At 46.0% G+C, this 13,305-nt stretch overlaps 2 protein-coding genes across 3 annotated transcripts in view; both read left to right on the forward strand.

The window, feature by feature from the left end:
- Positions 1-13,305, forward strand: part of LOC125428610 (gastrula zinc finger protein XlCGF26.1-like) — a 57,284-nt gene that overhangs the window by 30,055 nt on the left and 13,924 nt on the right. The window lies entirely within an intron of this gene.
- Positions 1,528-9,346, forward strand: LOC125428784. 2 transcript variants are annotated; one of them, XM_048489429.1, is made up of 4 exons: positions 1,528-2,250; positions 3,586-3,718; positions 4,053-4,811; positions 8,493-9,346. In XM_048489429.1, the coding sequence occupies exons 3-4, from the start codon at positions 4,325-4,327 to the stop codon at positions 9,230-9,232; spliced, it is 1,227 nt and encodes a 408-aa protein (XP_048345386.1). In that variant the 5' UTR covers positions 1,528-2,250; positions 3,586-3,718; positions 4,053-4,324; the 3' UTR covers positions 9,233-9,346. The 2 variants fall into 2 exon arrangements, with proteins under 2 accessions (XP_048345386.1, XP_048345385.1); XM_048489428.1 differs by lacking the exon at positions 3,586-3,718.

Here is a 13,305-nt window from a genome sequence, read left to right on the forward strand (position 1 = left end):
GTGGTACCTTTCACCATTTCTTTACCAACATCGCCAACAGAAGAGAGGCTTCTGGCGGCCTTGATTTGCAAAAGAAGCGAGTCATCCTTACATGGGCAGATTCTCCAAAACAGTATGCACCATAGTATTGCCATTCTCTTAATTCTCACACCCTCTCTGTTCTCCCCATTTCCATACATACCAAGGAGTCGTACAATTCTCTTGGTCTTTCACTACTTGTTCCTCCTTAGTATGTGACCCCCTCCCATCTTCCTGTATGTTCGTTATAATACAATTTGTTGTCAGAGCAGGAGAAGAAGTTAATATGCATTATCCTATTGCCATGCTCAATATACAATCTGGATACAAGCCTGCCCTCAGCCTAGTCATCCAGCAGTCTATCTGAGCTTCTTTTGTTTTTAGAGGATGTGCATTTGTATTATAGGAAGGGGCATTCTTAGAAGAGGCATTCCTGTTCTTGTAGTGGATGGAATCCTTTTCCAAGATGCCACCTGCAGTTTTTCCCTTCATTCTTGTAGAAAAAAATGCCTCTTCCAGTGTGTTGTTTCCCAGATGCTGGTGTGACAAGGATTTAGAAGAGGCATTCGCCTTCCTCTGTAACTGAGGATTCTCAAGTTAATGCTTGTGTAACCCCTATGTCCAGAATGGGTTGACCCAGAAGGGGTGGAGACTCAAAGCAGCAGAAGGCTGCAAAAAACTGGTGAAGTTGGAGGAAGCGCAAGGCTACATCGGGACCTGATTTAATTCTTTTTTGTAGCTCTTAATGCCTTGTTTAAGATAACCGTAAAAGTTGTTAAAACCAGTGGGAAGTGAGAGCTGTTTATTTTGCCAGAAATGTAAATGTTAGAATTCTATTGTTTCAGGCTAAGCGCGTATGTAGTTGATGGGAGTTCTTTGGGGACCATCATCTGGATCCAGTTCACCATGCTCTCAAGTCTTCATAAGCCAAACCAATTGCCAGCTAGGCTAATTTTGGACTTTGGCATTATCAGTAGACTGTAAAATATAAGAAGAATAATTCGGTGCCGTTTCAAAAGCTAATTGCAAATTGTTGATGTTAAACGTTGGAAAAGTGTTATTCGTTACATAAACCATTTTGTTTTAAATTTAGTTCTTTTGTAACTCCTTCCAAGTCCCGCCCTTACTGGTGAAATCTTTACTACAGATAGAGGTTTCAAGACTTCACATCTGGGTAACTTTGGAAAGGATTTTAAAAATCATTAATTTCCATTCATCCTAGATAATCTGATGTTGATCAAATTTTATTTTTGTAAACAATAACTCCCACTATTGGATTGTAGCAACCTTAATAATTTTTATGCCTTTGTTTGGGGCAAGACTTCAGCCTGTTGGCCCCAGCGATCCCGCTGTAGCTCTCCTGTTCTTAGAAAGTAGTTAGCCTTTTTTCACTTTGAAACACACACCAACTACCACGACACGCTGTAATCACTATTATTTGGCGGTGGAGGGAAATGGTTATGATGGCATAAGAAAAGGGAAGCTGAGAAACTGGGCCAGTCAAATCTTCCATCTCTGTTAGCGAAACCCAAAGCCTGCGGAATGAAAAATGGATGACTGACTCAGAAGATCCTAAGCTACACTGGCAGGATTGGAAAGAAAGGGGAAAGGTCCACATGCCTTTCAGTTTGGGATCATGCACGGGGTGCTCGGGTGGGCCCATTCTCAACAAGTCAAACAAGAACACAAAGAGGGATTGTCCCCATTCTCAGAATCCCAGTTGGAAGACCTGCCAAAGGCCAGGCAATCTCCTCCTTCAGCTCGAGGGAACCCAGAGTTGTTGGATGACACAAAGAGAACCCTGGCACCTGTCAGGGTACCAGTGGAAGTTGACCAGAGGTCTCGAGAGGAAGGCCCCCATCAGAAAGTCTTGGATGCTGAAAGGGGAGGTTTCAGGGCTGTGAAGGAGGAGGTTCCCGGCAGAGATGCCCTCAGCAGGGAGACCCACCGCCAGCGCTTCAGGGAGTTCCGTTACCAGGAGGCTGAGGGGCCACTTGCTGAGCCTGTGGTCAGCTTCAGAGTACTTCCTGCCACCGTGGCTGTGGAAGCCTGGAAAGGTATTCCAAAGAGCAGATCCTGGAGCTTTTGATCCTGGAACAGTTTCTGACCATCCTACCACCAGAGCTCCAAAGCTGGGTGATGGAAAATGGCCCTGAGACCTGTGCCCAAGCGGTAGGTCTGGCTGAGGATTTCCTGCAAATACAACAGGAAGCCAAGAGGCAGGATCAAAAGGTAAGAGCAGGTTGACTTTTTACATGTGCCTGTCTGGAGTCTGGCATTTCTCAGATCTCTCTGTTGTTAACCTCAAAAATTGTTATTCTGGCCCAACTCCTTGCGTTGATGTTTTGCTTTCAAAGAGTCTGGCTTAACCTGTATTCTTTTGCGACGGATTTGAGGCCCGAGCTCAAAAGGGGAGGGATGGTTTCATGAGAGCTCTTTCAACGGGGGTGGCGGCATAAATCCAACCAATAAATAAATAAAATATAAGAAATGAAATGAAAGATCTGGGTTCTCATCCTGGCTCAGCTGTAAAACCCACCAGGCACCTTGGGCCAGTTGTGTTCTCTCACTGAAATGTATATTGGAGGCTTGTTCTTTACCTATAATGACATAATCCCTTTCTTGAATTACTCCCATCATGGCTCATGATAGTATATGTGGCAATGCTCCCAATTTTTTCAAAACAGTCCCATGATGTAGGGTAGGCTGAGATTTAGTAAGGACCTTAATCTTTCATGCCCTCAGGGGATGGGGCGGTATATAAATATGATAATAAATAAATAAATAACGCATCAATACAACACTGTGTTGGTTCTTATATTTCCTGAAGAAAAGGGCAGAAAATATCCATCCTCCCGCCACTATAGAGCCATGTCAATTTTATTGCATGGATCAGGTAAATTTTGTTTACCCTCTTAGTTTTCTTCAGTGTGGGGTGGAGGTAAAATCTTGAGCTGGTGCCCTAGACAGGTATTCCCTCCTTGTTTATTTTCTCCATGATTTCTCCTCCAGTTCACATGATTGTAAAATCTCAAGAGTTCCCACTTGTCATTCAGATTTTTTTTTTTACTTTTACCTATTTTAGGACAAAAGTTGTAATTTGTTGAAGTTTCATTTGAGCAGGAAAACACATTTCTATCTCCAGACCAAGAAGCACATTGCAAGTGAGAATTGACCTCCTGAGTACTGACACTAACTGCTGATAGTGTCCAGAGGTGTTCCACAGACTTTGCTGGCTCCGGCTGATAAAGAAATTTGGGGGCTGTTACTTTTTCAGTTATTGCTTCAAATACATTTTTTAAAAATTTGATTTTAGATTTTTTGCTGCTCCTACTTTGTCTTCGAAGGAAGGCCGACTGGAATTTCCAGTTTCTGTATTATTTCCGCTTTATGGATTCTGTGCCAAAGATTATAAATTAGCTAATCTAGGCGTATATATCATGAGATCTTTCTTGAGGTTTTGTGTGGTGTCTTTATTTTGCAAGATGGTTGGGCCAGCTACACTGACCCTTTCTTAACACACACAACTTCCCACCCATACATTAGCGTAATCTATCTTTTGCTTAGGGCTTTCGCCATTGGCGGGTGTATACGAGACTCAACATCCAACCCATACTGCACCCCTCTGAGGACTGAACATGGTGTCCTGCAGTCCATTTATGTGCAGCTATCCGAGTTTGTGAGGATATCTTGAAAGGAGGTAAATGTTATTCATTGCATGAATTCATGTATTTCTTGCTTTTCTCCCCAGTGGGGACCCAAAATGTCTTAGGTCATTCTTTTTGTCATGTTATCTTCACAACAGCCCTGTGTGGTAGATTATTCTTAGTGTATGTGTAACTGGCCCAAAGTCAGTCAGGAGCCTGCTGTGACCTTCGAAATTCGAACTTGGGTATCTTAGATCCTACTCCAATACTCTGCTAGACCATACTGTCCCTCATGTATACAAATAATACTTATAAGGTTCTTTACATGCCTTTAAGTGATTAAATTTATCACTTAATCTGCCTTCTTTTCCTTGTATGTTTCTCCAGCATACCTGGATGGAAGCTGATGTGGAGAGTTCTCAGCTGCCTGTGGAACACTTCCCAATGACCGAGTCTATTCCAAGCCCCTCGGACATTGACCTTCCCTCTCCAGAGCCTCGGCGCCGAAGAGATGCCTGGTCTCGCAAGGAAACCATTGCCTTCATCGACATCTGGAAAGCGGAAGATGTTCAGATTGCTCTGGGGCAGCAGCAATTACCCGCGAACATGAAGCTGAAATTGTGCCGGATTTTGCAGACCGGCCGCTGAGGAGCGGGCTGATGAGCGATGCAAAAGAACAGTGCCGCAGCCGTGCAAAGGACCTCAAGAGGGGCTACAAAGAGATCAAGTGCGGGAATCTTCATTCCGGCCGGGCCCCCAAAACTGCCCCTTACTTCAAGCTTCTGGAGCAGTTCCTGTGCCTGCGGAAAGGCATTGTTTGCGGCAAGGTGTGTGGTGCTGGTGTGGTGGAGCGGCTAGACAAGCGGCGGAAGCGGCTACCACTCAACCCCATGGCTGCCACTAAAATTGCACGAGAAGCTGCCAATCCCACACCAGAGGCTCAGGAGGTGGAAGCCCCAGAACGATACGCTGTGGTGACCTCATCTCCCAAAGAGCTGCGGGTGACCCCGGCTGATCCTGTGCCACTAACCCCCAAAGTGTTCAAGGATACCAATGCACAGATTGTGGAAAAAGTAGAAACACCTCTGAGGGATAATCCTCTGTTGCCGCCTCCCAAAGAAACTACAGCTGAAATCCAGGTGGTCGGTGAGTGAAGCCCCCATTCCTACTCTGGCATCCTTTATTATTCGTGTAGTAGAGCCAGCATGTTGTAGTGGTTAAGAGTAGCGGACTGTAATCTGGAGAACTGGGTTTGATTCTCCCACTCCCACATAGCAAGGCAGCAGACTCCTGAATTTGCGAACTGGGTTTCTGTTTTTTCCACTTTCTTCCATAAGAAGCCCTTCTCATGGAATTTGGTGCATGGCAGCTGTGAAGAGGCAAACTCTATGCTGGGGACTCTACATAGGGAAAGGAATCTGAGGAATAAAACTGCAAAGATTGTCATGCCCTTATATAAAGCAGTGGTGCGACCGCATTCTGAGTACTGTATGTTCAGTTCTGGATGCGCCCACATCTCCAAAAAAGGATATTGAAGAGAGATAGAAAAAAGTGCAAAGAGAAGGGGCAACGAAGGATGATTGAGGGACTGGAGCACCTTCCTTATGAGAGGAGAGGCTGCAGCCGCTTTGGGGACTCTTTTAGTTTGGAGAGGAGACGCCTGAGGGGATATGATTGAAGTCATGCAAATTATGCATGGGATAGAAAATGACCTGACAGAGAGAATTTTTCTCTTACTCACAATACCAGAACCAGGGGTCATACTTTGAAAATGCTGGGGAAGAATTAGGACTAATAAAAGGAAACACTTTTCACGCAACGTGTGATTGGTGAAAGAAATATGCGCTGCCACAGGAGGTGGTGATGGCCACTAACCTGGATGAAAGCTTTAAAAGGGTTTTTCTGATAGATTTATGGAGGAGGAAGTCAATTTATGGCCAGTACCAATCTTGATCCTTCTTTGATCTTGAGATTTGCAAAATACCTTTAACAGACCAGGTGCTCGAGGAGCAACAGCCACAGAAGGCCATTGCTTTCACGCAACCTGCATAGCTGAGCTCCCAAAGGCACCTGGTGGGTCAAATAAGTGAAGTAGCAGAGAGCTGGACTAGATGGACTCTGGTGGTCTGAGGGGAATTCCAGCTGGCTTTTTTCTTATGTTCTTATGGGCTAGACGCAGTTCTCTTCAAACTCTCAGCTTCACCTACCTCACAAGATATCTGTTCTGGGGAGAGGAAGGGAGGGAGTTTGTAAGCCACTTTGAGTCTCTTCATGGTTGAGAAAAGCAGGGTATAAATCCTAACTCCTCCTCTTCTTAAGAACATAAGAACAAGCCAGGTGGATCAGACCAGAGTCCATCTAGTCCAGCTCTCTGCTACTCGCAGTGGCCCACCAGGTGCCTTTGGGAGCTCACATGCAGGATGTGAAAGCAAAGTGATTTGACTTTTTCACATTATAAAAAGACAGGCATCCTGTTAATAGTTAACTGTGTGGAATTTGATGCAAGGGAGATGGCAGAGAGAGCAGGAAGTGGCGCTAAAAGTGGAGCAGCAGTGCGTAGTGGTTAGGAGCAGGTGTACTCTAATCTGGAGGAACCAGGTTTGATTCCCCGCTCTGGAGGCTTATCTGGATAATTCAGATTAGCCTGTACATTCCAACATATGCCAGTTAGGTGACCCTCGGGCTAGTCGCAGTTCTTCTGAGCTCTCTCAGCCCCACCTACCTCACAGGGTGTGTGTTATGAGGGGGAAGGGTAAGGAGTTTGTGAAGCCCTTTGAGTTACCCTCACTATAGGAGAGAAAGGGGGGATATAAATCCAAACTCTTCTTCTTCTTCTAAATGTGGGGAAATATTCATTTAATTCATCTGTCCCTATGTACGTGATTGCAATTAAGTCAGAACTGACTTAAGGCAACGCCAGCAAGGGGTTTTTCAAGGCAAGCGAGCATCAGAGATGGTGGTGATGCTACCCTCTGGTAATGAGACCAGGACCCAGGAATATAGCAGGGCATCCTCAGTGAGATCGCTTGATACTGATCCAAATTCATGGCATCTCACTTAGACCAGGGTGAGACCTGCGGCTCAGGAGAGCCATGAGCTCTTCTGTCCCTTGCACTGTGGCTCCACGGGAGGCGAGGCAGCTGACCCCATTTCCTTGCCCACCCTGCAGACAGCAGGGGTGGGCACTCTTTCTGCCCACGAATAAAGCTCAGGGCGCCCTGTGAGCTTCCCCTCTTGCCCGCCGCGTTGCTGGAGGCAGGGCGGGCGCTTTCCTGAGTGGCCGCTAGGCTGAGCCGGTAGCGAAGGCTTCATCCTCGCCCACACCACCTGCAGGCAGCAGGGGCATCCATGCGCTTCTCAGGTAATAATGAGACCAGAGTAAAGTTTTGAACTCTTCCAAATGTTTCAAGAAACCCTATATATATCGCTGCACAATTGGCCATGCTGGTAGGGGCTTTTTATTTTAAATGTCAAAAGTTCCTGAACATTTTATGAGCTCCAAGTGTTTTCTTTTCACCCATGGCTTAAAACCGGGGTCCGATAAATGGAACTCTTTACAGGTGTTAAAGGTTCATACATCTCTTAGACCAGGGGTTCCCCAAATGGTGATCATGGGCACCATGGCACCCTCCAAAATCTTTACTGGTGCCCACCAAGTATTTACAGAAAGTGATCTGGGCCACGTGGGCCTTGTGCCCAGCAGGGCTTTTGGATGTCCACTGGCGATCTGATTGGCCGTGTGGATTAAACAGAGCTTCTGCCTAAAGTGTTGAAGGGTTTCTATGAGATTGATAAATAAGCTGGCTTCCTGACATTTTGTGGTTGGCACCATCTTCCTGTGACAACCATTTTGTTTTTGTACCCACCATCATGTGTCAAAATTCTAAAGGAGCTCGCAGGCTCCAAAAGGATGAAACTCCTGGCTTTTTCTTAACTCCTTATTTGCAATGTAAGGATAGTATATTTGCAATATAAGGATAGATTCCACTTGACTCTATTTTACAGAGGCAATGCAGTAGGTGTGGTAGAGGTAATGGATGTGAAGTGCTCTGAACATTTGAAAAAAGTGTGTACATTTTTATTTGTTTATTCTGTTTTAGTGGGGCCTCAGTCATCCTGAGTGGTTAGTTGCCGCAAGCTTACTGTGATGGAGAGATGGAGCAGTGTAGCTAGGCTTTAGGACAACTGGCTGGGATTTGGGAAACCGGCTTGTCACCTTTGACACGCGTGTTCATATGTTCACCATTACTAGTCTTAAGCACTCTCCTTCCACTCCTCAGCTTCTCTGTGTACCAGGGAGCTAAAGATGTTTGTGAGGGAGCTGTTCAGTTGATGTATCTCTGCCGGCCTAAATTCCAAGCTGCAGGCAGCTCATGAGAGAACTGCTGGCAGGTATGGACAAATCCCACAGAGCATTCTGGAAACCAATCAAATCCATTAGTCTCCACAGGTGAGCACAAATAGTGTAAATTCCTAGCATTATTATGGCTGCCTGTATTACAAGAAAACATTATTCTGAAAAGAGTGAACATTTGGACCTTTATAAATTATACACAGTTGTAGAATTGCTCTTATTTTGTATAATCTAAGATTAACCTTCACTTAGGGAGGGGTTGTGGCTCAGTGGAAGAGCATCTGCTTGGCATGTAGAAGGTCTGAGGTTCAAACCCTGGCATCTCCAGTTAAAAGGACCAGGCAGTAGGTGATTTGAAATACCTCTTCCTGAGGCCTCTGGGCAGCCATGTCCAGTTAGAGTAGACAAGACTGACCTTGGTAGACCAAGGGCCTGACTCAGTAGAAGCCAGAATTATTCTTTGTCACCTGCAGATGCTGGAGAGGAGCAGCGGCGGTTGCCCATCGGCAATGCTGAGCGCATGCGCTTCCGGAGGGAGCGCAACTGGAGGCAGCGCCTGGAGTCCTCGCGGCGCCTAACTGAGTCCTCCACTTCCAAGTCCAATTCTGACCTTGTGGACACCCTCCGGCAGCTGCACCAGCAGGATCTGAGGGCGTTCGAAAACAAGAGGCGGGAGGAGAGGGCAGAAGACAAGCAAGAGAGGCATCTGGAGAAGCAGGACCGGGAGCAGGACCGTGCCACCACCCACCGCATGATAGCCGCCATCGAACGGTCTCATCAGACCCTGGCAGATCTCATGGGAAGGCAAACCTCTGCTATGGAGACCATTGCCACTGCATTTTCAGCCCAGCGGTATCCTTCTCCAGGGCCTTTCCCGAGCTACAATATGTACCCAGGGTTCAGCCCCCCCATGTCTACTCAGCATTCTGTTCTCAACACTGGTGAGAAGCAGGCCAATACTTCTGTCAACAACACAACACCCTTGCATTTTCCAGGCCATGATGAATCCAGGGTGAGCGTTTCTGTGGAGGTACAAAAGGATACTGGGCCTGATGAGGTTGTGTCTTTTGTTGGCCCTCCCGCCAGCTTCCCATCGGATCCTGATCCTTTCCCTTCTCTGATGATTCCCAATCCTGAGGATGTCCCCAGATCCTCACCTGCTGCCTTTGAGGCCAGTCCAAAGAGGGTCATGAAGAGAAAAAATTGTGACTGAGAGAGAATCGGTTCCCAAGCTTTTAACTCTGACCAAGTTTTTCTTCTTTTTTTCTTTCCAAGCAATTCCAGGTTTTTTTTCTTTTGAATTAAAATATGTAAGTTTGTTGTTTCACATTTGTCCATCTCAGTTACTTCCTTCCCAAAAGGATGTATATTTTTTAAAAATAGGAGAATAGACAGAAGATGATCACTACAATCAACAGCTGATCACTACAATAGAAATGGAATAGCTGGGTTCCAAGACAGTGTGCCTCTTCATGACAGTGGCTTAAGGGGGGCAGAGAACAGGGAAGGAATACTGACTCTGTGCCTTGCTCGTGGATAGCACCTTAAGTCATGTGGGAAAGAGGATACTGTCTAGGGTTGCCAGCTTGGGGTTAGGAAATACCTAGAGATTTGGGGGTGGAGCTTGGGACACGTGGGGTTTGGGGAAGAACCTCAACCACGATGTGTTGCTGTAGTGCCTAGCCTTCAAAGCTGCCATTTCCTCCAGGGTAATCCCTTGTAATTCCAGGGGATCTCCAGGCCCCACCTAGAAGTTGGCAAGTTTATATACTGCCTCAAGGTTGCTTTGCACAATCTCATTTTCAAATTAAAATATTGCCCCACTCAATCAATTAATAATAATTATATGCCATCAAACCACAACCAGTTTATGGCGACCTCAGAATAATAGTGGTTTCATGGCAAGAGACGAGCAGAGATAGTTTACCATGGCCTTCCTCTGCATAGCAACACTGGATTTCCTTTGTGGTCTGCCATCCAAGTACCTACAACAGCCAACCTTACTTCCATGCTCTGATGAGAGAGGTCTAACCTGGTCTATTAGGCCACTTATTCATCTAATGAAAGATCCAAAATCAAAATAAACAGCAAAAAATAACTTTTCAGTTGACAGTAACATGGAAGCCATAAAGAACTTGCAGCCAGGAGTTCTTAGCAGTGGCCCAGCTTGATAGGGCAGAGGTTTTTAATCACAAACAGAACTTGCCAATTGGCACATTCTGGGGCCAGATCCTATCCTTGGGGCGAGGGTCCAGGCCATACCTTTCTATAAGCAAAGAGGAAAGGGTCAGGGATGCCCCCTGAATGTAGAAATCATTATTGATATTATTTTTAAAAACTAAGCTTTCTTAATTATTGTCCATAATGATTGTGTGTAGACAGCCAGCATGCTGTTGTGGTTACGAACGGCAGGTTCTAGTCTGGAGAACCAGGTTCCCCATTTGTCCACATGAAATCTGCTGGCGGATCTTGGGCCTGTCACAGTTCTCTCAGAACACTCTGCCCACATGGAGGCAGGCAATGGAAAACCACCCCCAAAGGTCTCTTGCCTTGAAAACCCTACAGGAATTGTCATATCAGCTGTGACTTGATAGCACTTTCCACCACCAATAATTGTGTAGATCTTGGGAAAAAACAGCAGTGCCTCACAAAATCTCAGATACCAGACAATTGAATTGGTGAGTTTCCAGTGATTAGAGGATATGGGGGTATTTGGGGTAATGAAGAAAAGAGTGAATGGTGGTACTCTTCAGTATATCTTTTTAGAGAGACGGGTGCCCAACATCTCTTTATTTTGCTGACTGAAGTATTTCCAGATTTATTTTGCTAAACGTCTATCTTGTGTTTCCCCTGAGCGTTTCCTTCAAGGCAGTAACAAGACCGGATTCACCCAGGCAACTTAAATAGGGCTTGTTACCTTCCCTTCCAAAAATATTTGGTTGCCTAGTTGTTTTATTTACTTCATTTCTAACCTACTTTGGTCACCAACAAGAGACCCAAACAGCTGACATCGTTCTTGGGAATACATACTGCTATGTGTGAGAACTGTCTGGGCTGCCAGTGTATGGAGCCAAATTAGGGTTTTTTCCTCCCATTTAAAAAAGATCTGCCTCTGAACTTTTTTCTCAAGGAAGCTTCATATCACACACAGTGGGCTCTGAGCTTACAAAAAGAACAGAGGATATTGACACTGGAAGGCAGTGCTGTATAATTGGCAGAGTGCTGAGCTTAGGGGCTGCAAGATCCTCTGGCCACTCCTAAATAGAATTACAGCATTTGCAGGTCACTGAGTTTAGATGGTTGTGGTACTGTTTAGGATGGCAATTCTGGGTTCAAATCCCTACTCAACTATGAAAACTCACTGGATGACTTTGACCCAATCACTCTCAGCCTCACCTACCTCACAAGGACGTAATGTGAATAAAGTATGGGAAGGAGAACTATCTCCCCTGCCTTGAACTCCTTGTAGAAACACTGAGATAGAAATATATAGCAGATAGTCACACTTGGATTCATCTAAATCGTCTAAATTCTTAAAGAGAACAATTTTGGGTTGCCAACTCCTGCCTTGGCAATCGATGGGGATTTCAGGATGGAGCCTGCAAGGGCTGAGTTTGTGAAATGGGGGAATTTGGGGAGGAAGCGGAGTAGCAACATGAGATTGCTTTAGGATTTGTGTTTCTCCTAGACTCGATTGTAAACTGTAGCCTGCCTTCCAGAGCTTGTATTGCCTCAGGGGGAACTGATCTTTGTAGTGTGCGTATCAGTTGTAATTTTGGGAGAACTTCAGGCACCACCTGTAGGTGGGAAAACTTGGCAGAGAATATATGCTTTTCCACACAGAATCCAACAAAGGTTCTCCCTTGAGATGTGGACTGAGCTACAGCGCACAGTACAAGCATAAGGTGGGCCCTACCTCTGGATCTTGGCCCTTCCAGGAGGCACCACAAAGTTGGGAGAGGGAAGGCCAAAGGAAATGGAAGCGCTGGGTGGGCAGCACAGAGAAGAACGGAGACCTGGAGATGCAACTCTGTTGAGAAATTCCTGCAGATTTGGGGGATGAAGCCTGAATAGGGTGGGGTTTGGGGAGGGACCTCAGCAGGGTCTAAGGCAGGGGTCCCCAAACTACGGCCCGGGGGCCAAATGTGGCCCCCTGAAGGCATTTATCCGGCCCGCCAGGCATGGCGGCGATGGCTCCATTCATGTGCAGTGGGGGCTCGAGGGAGAGGAGGAACCGGCCCCAACGGCTGTTGATTGCAATTACATGATGGCACCCCCAAATCTCCATGAATTTTCTGACCCAGAGTTGGAAACCTTACATGTGGCAACGCCTGCTCCGCCCTTCCCTCTCAGCTACTCCATGTGTTGCTCTCAGGCTTTCTGTTCCGCCTCCCTCCCATTGGCATCAGCCAGGCTGGCGAATCGCTCGCTGGCTGCTAGGGAGGAAAGAGCCCAGGAAGATACCTGATCCTGGGTTAGATGGAATGTTTCATTGGGAAAGTTCTGCTTTTTTTTTTTTTTACAGGGGAAGGTATTCCACAGCCTCCCCAACAATATTTGGAGCCCACCCTGTACTTGACATACTTTGGTCACTGTTCTAAAAAGAGACCATGACCAGAAAGGCTGAAAGGTGAAATCAAACATTTTACAATCATTTGTGCGCAGGAATTTGTTCATAGTTTTTTTTAGTCCGGCCCTCCAACAGTCTGAGCGACAGTGAACTGGCCCCCTGTTTAAAAAGTTTGGGGACCCCTGGTCTAAGGCCATAGAGTCCACCCTCCAAAGCATCCATTTTCCCCAGGGAAACTGATCTCTTTAGTCTGGACATAACTAATCCCAGCGAATCCCCAGGTCCCGTCTGAAGGTTGGCATCCCTAGTGCTAGGAGCACCCCGCTCCAATCTTGCTTTGTCTGGCACCTGCAGACCTTTTAAAATAAATTCTGCCTTAGACATTCAGTACTAGATGTAAAAGTTGTCATACTTCACCGGGGAAGAAAACCCTAGCCCCGAGCTGCAAAGTCTGGTATGCAGATGCGACGTGAATAATCTTGGGCTTGTCTGGAACATGGCATTGTTGTTATTACCTAAAGTAATTGCTGTATAGATAACCAAGCATCTTGTGTCCTCACAGACCTGCCAATTTGTTGCAATTCCCCACGCGAATCCTATGCAGTTACTTCATTACTGAACCTATTCGAAGCAACTGGCTTAAACTGGAGTATATATAAGGACTGTGTTGTCACACTGCAGCCCTGAGGTCATTCCATTAATTATCATTTGTTATT

The sequence above is a fragment of the Sphaerodactylus townsendi genome, linkage group LG03, assembly GCF_021028975.2.
Source record: "Sphaerodactylus townsendi isolate TG3544 linkage group LG03, MPM_Stown_v2.3, whole genome shotgun sequence".
NCBI classification, from domain to species: domain Eukaryota; kingdom Metazoa; phylum Chordata; class Lepidosauria; order Squamata; family Sphaerodactylidae; genus Sphaerodactylus; species Sphaerodactylus townsendi.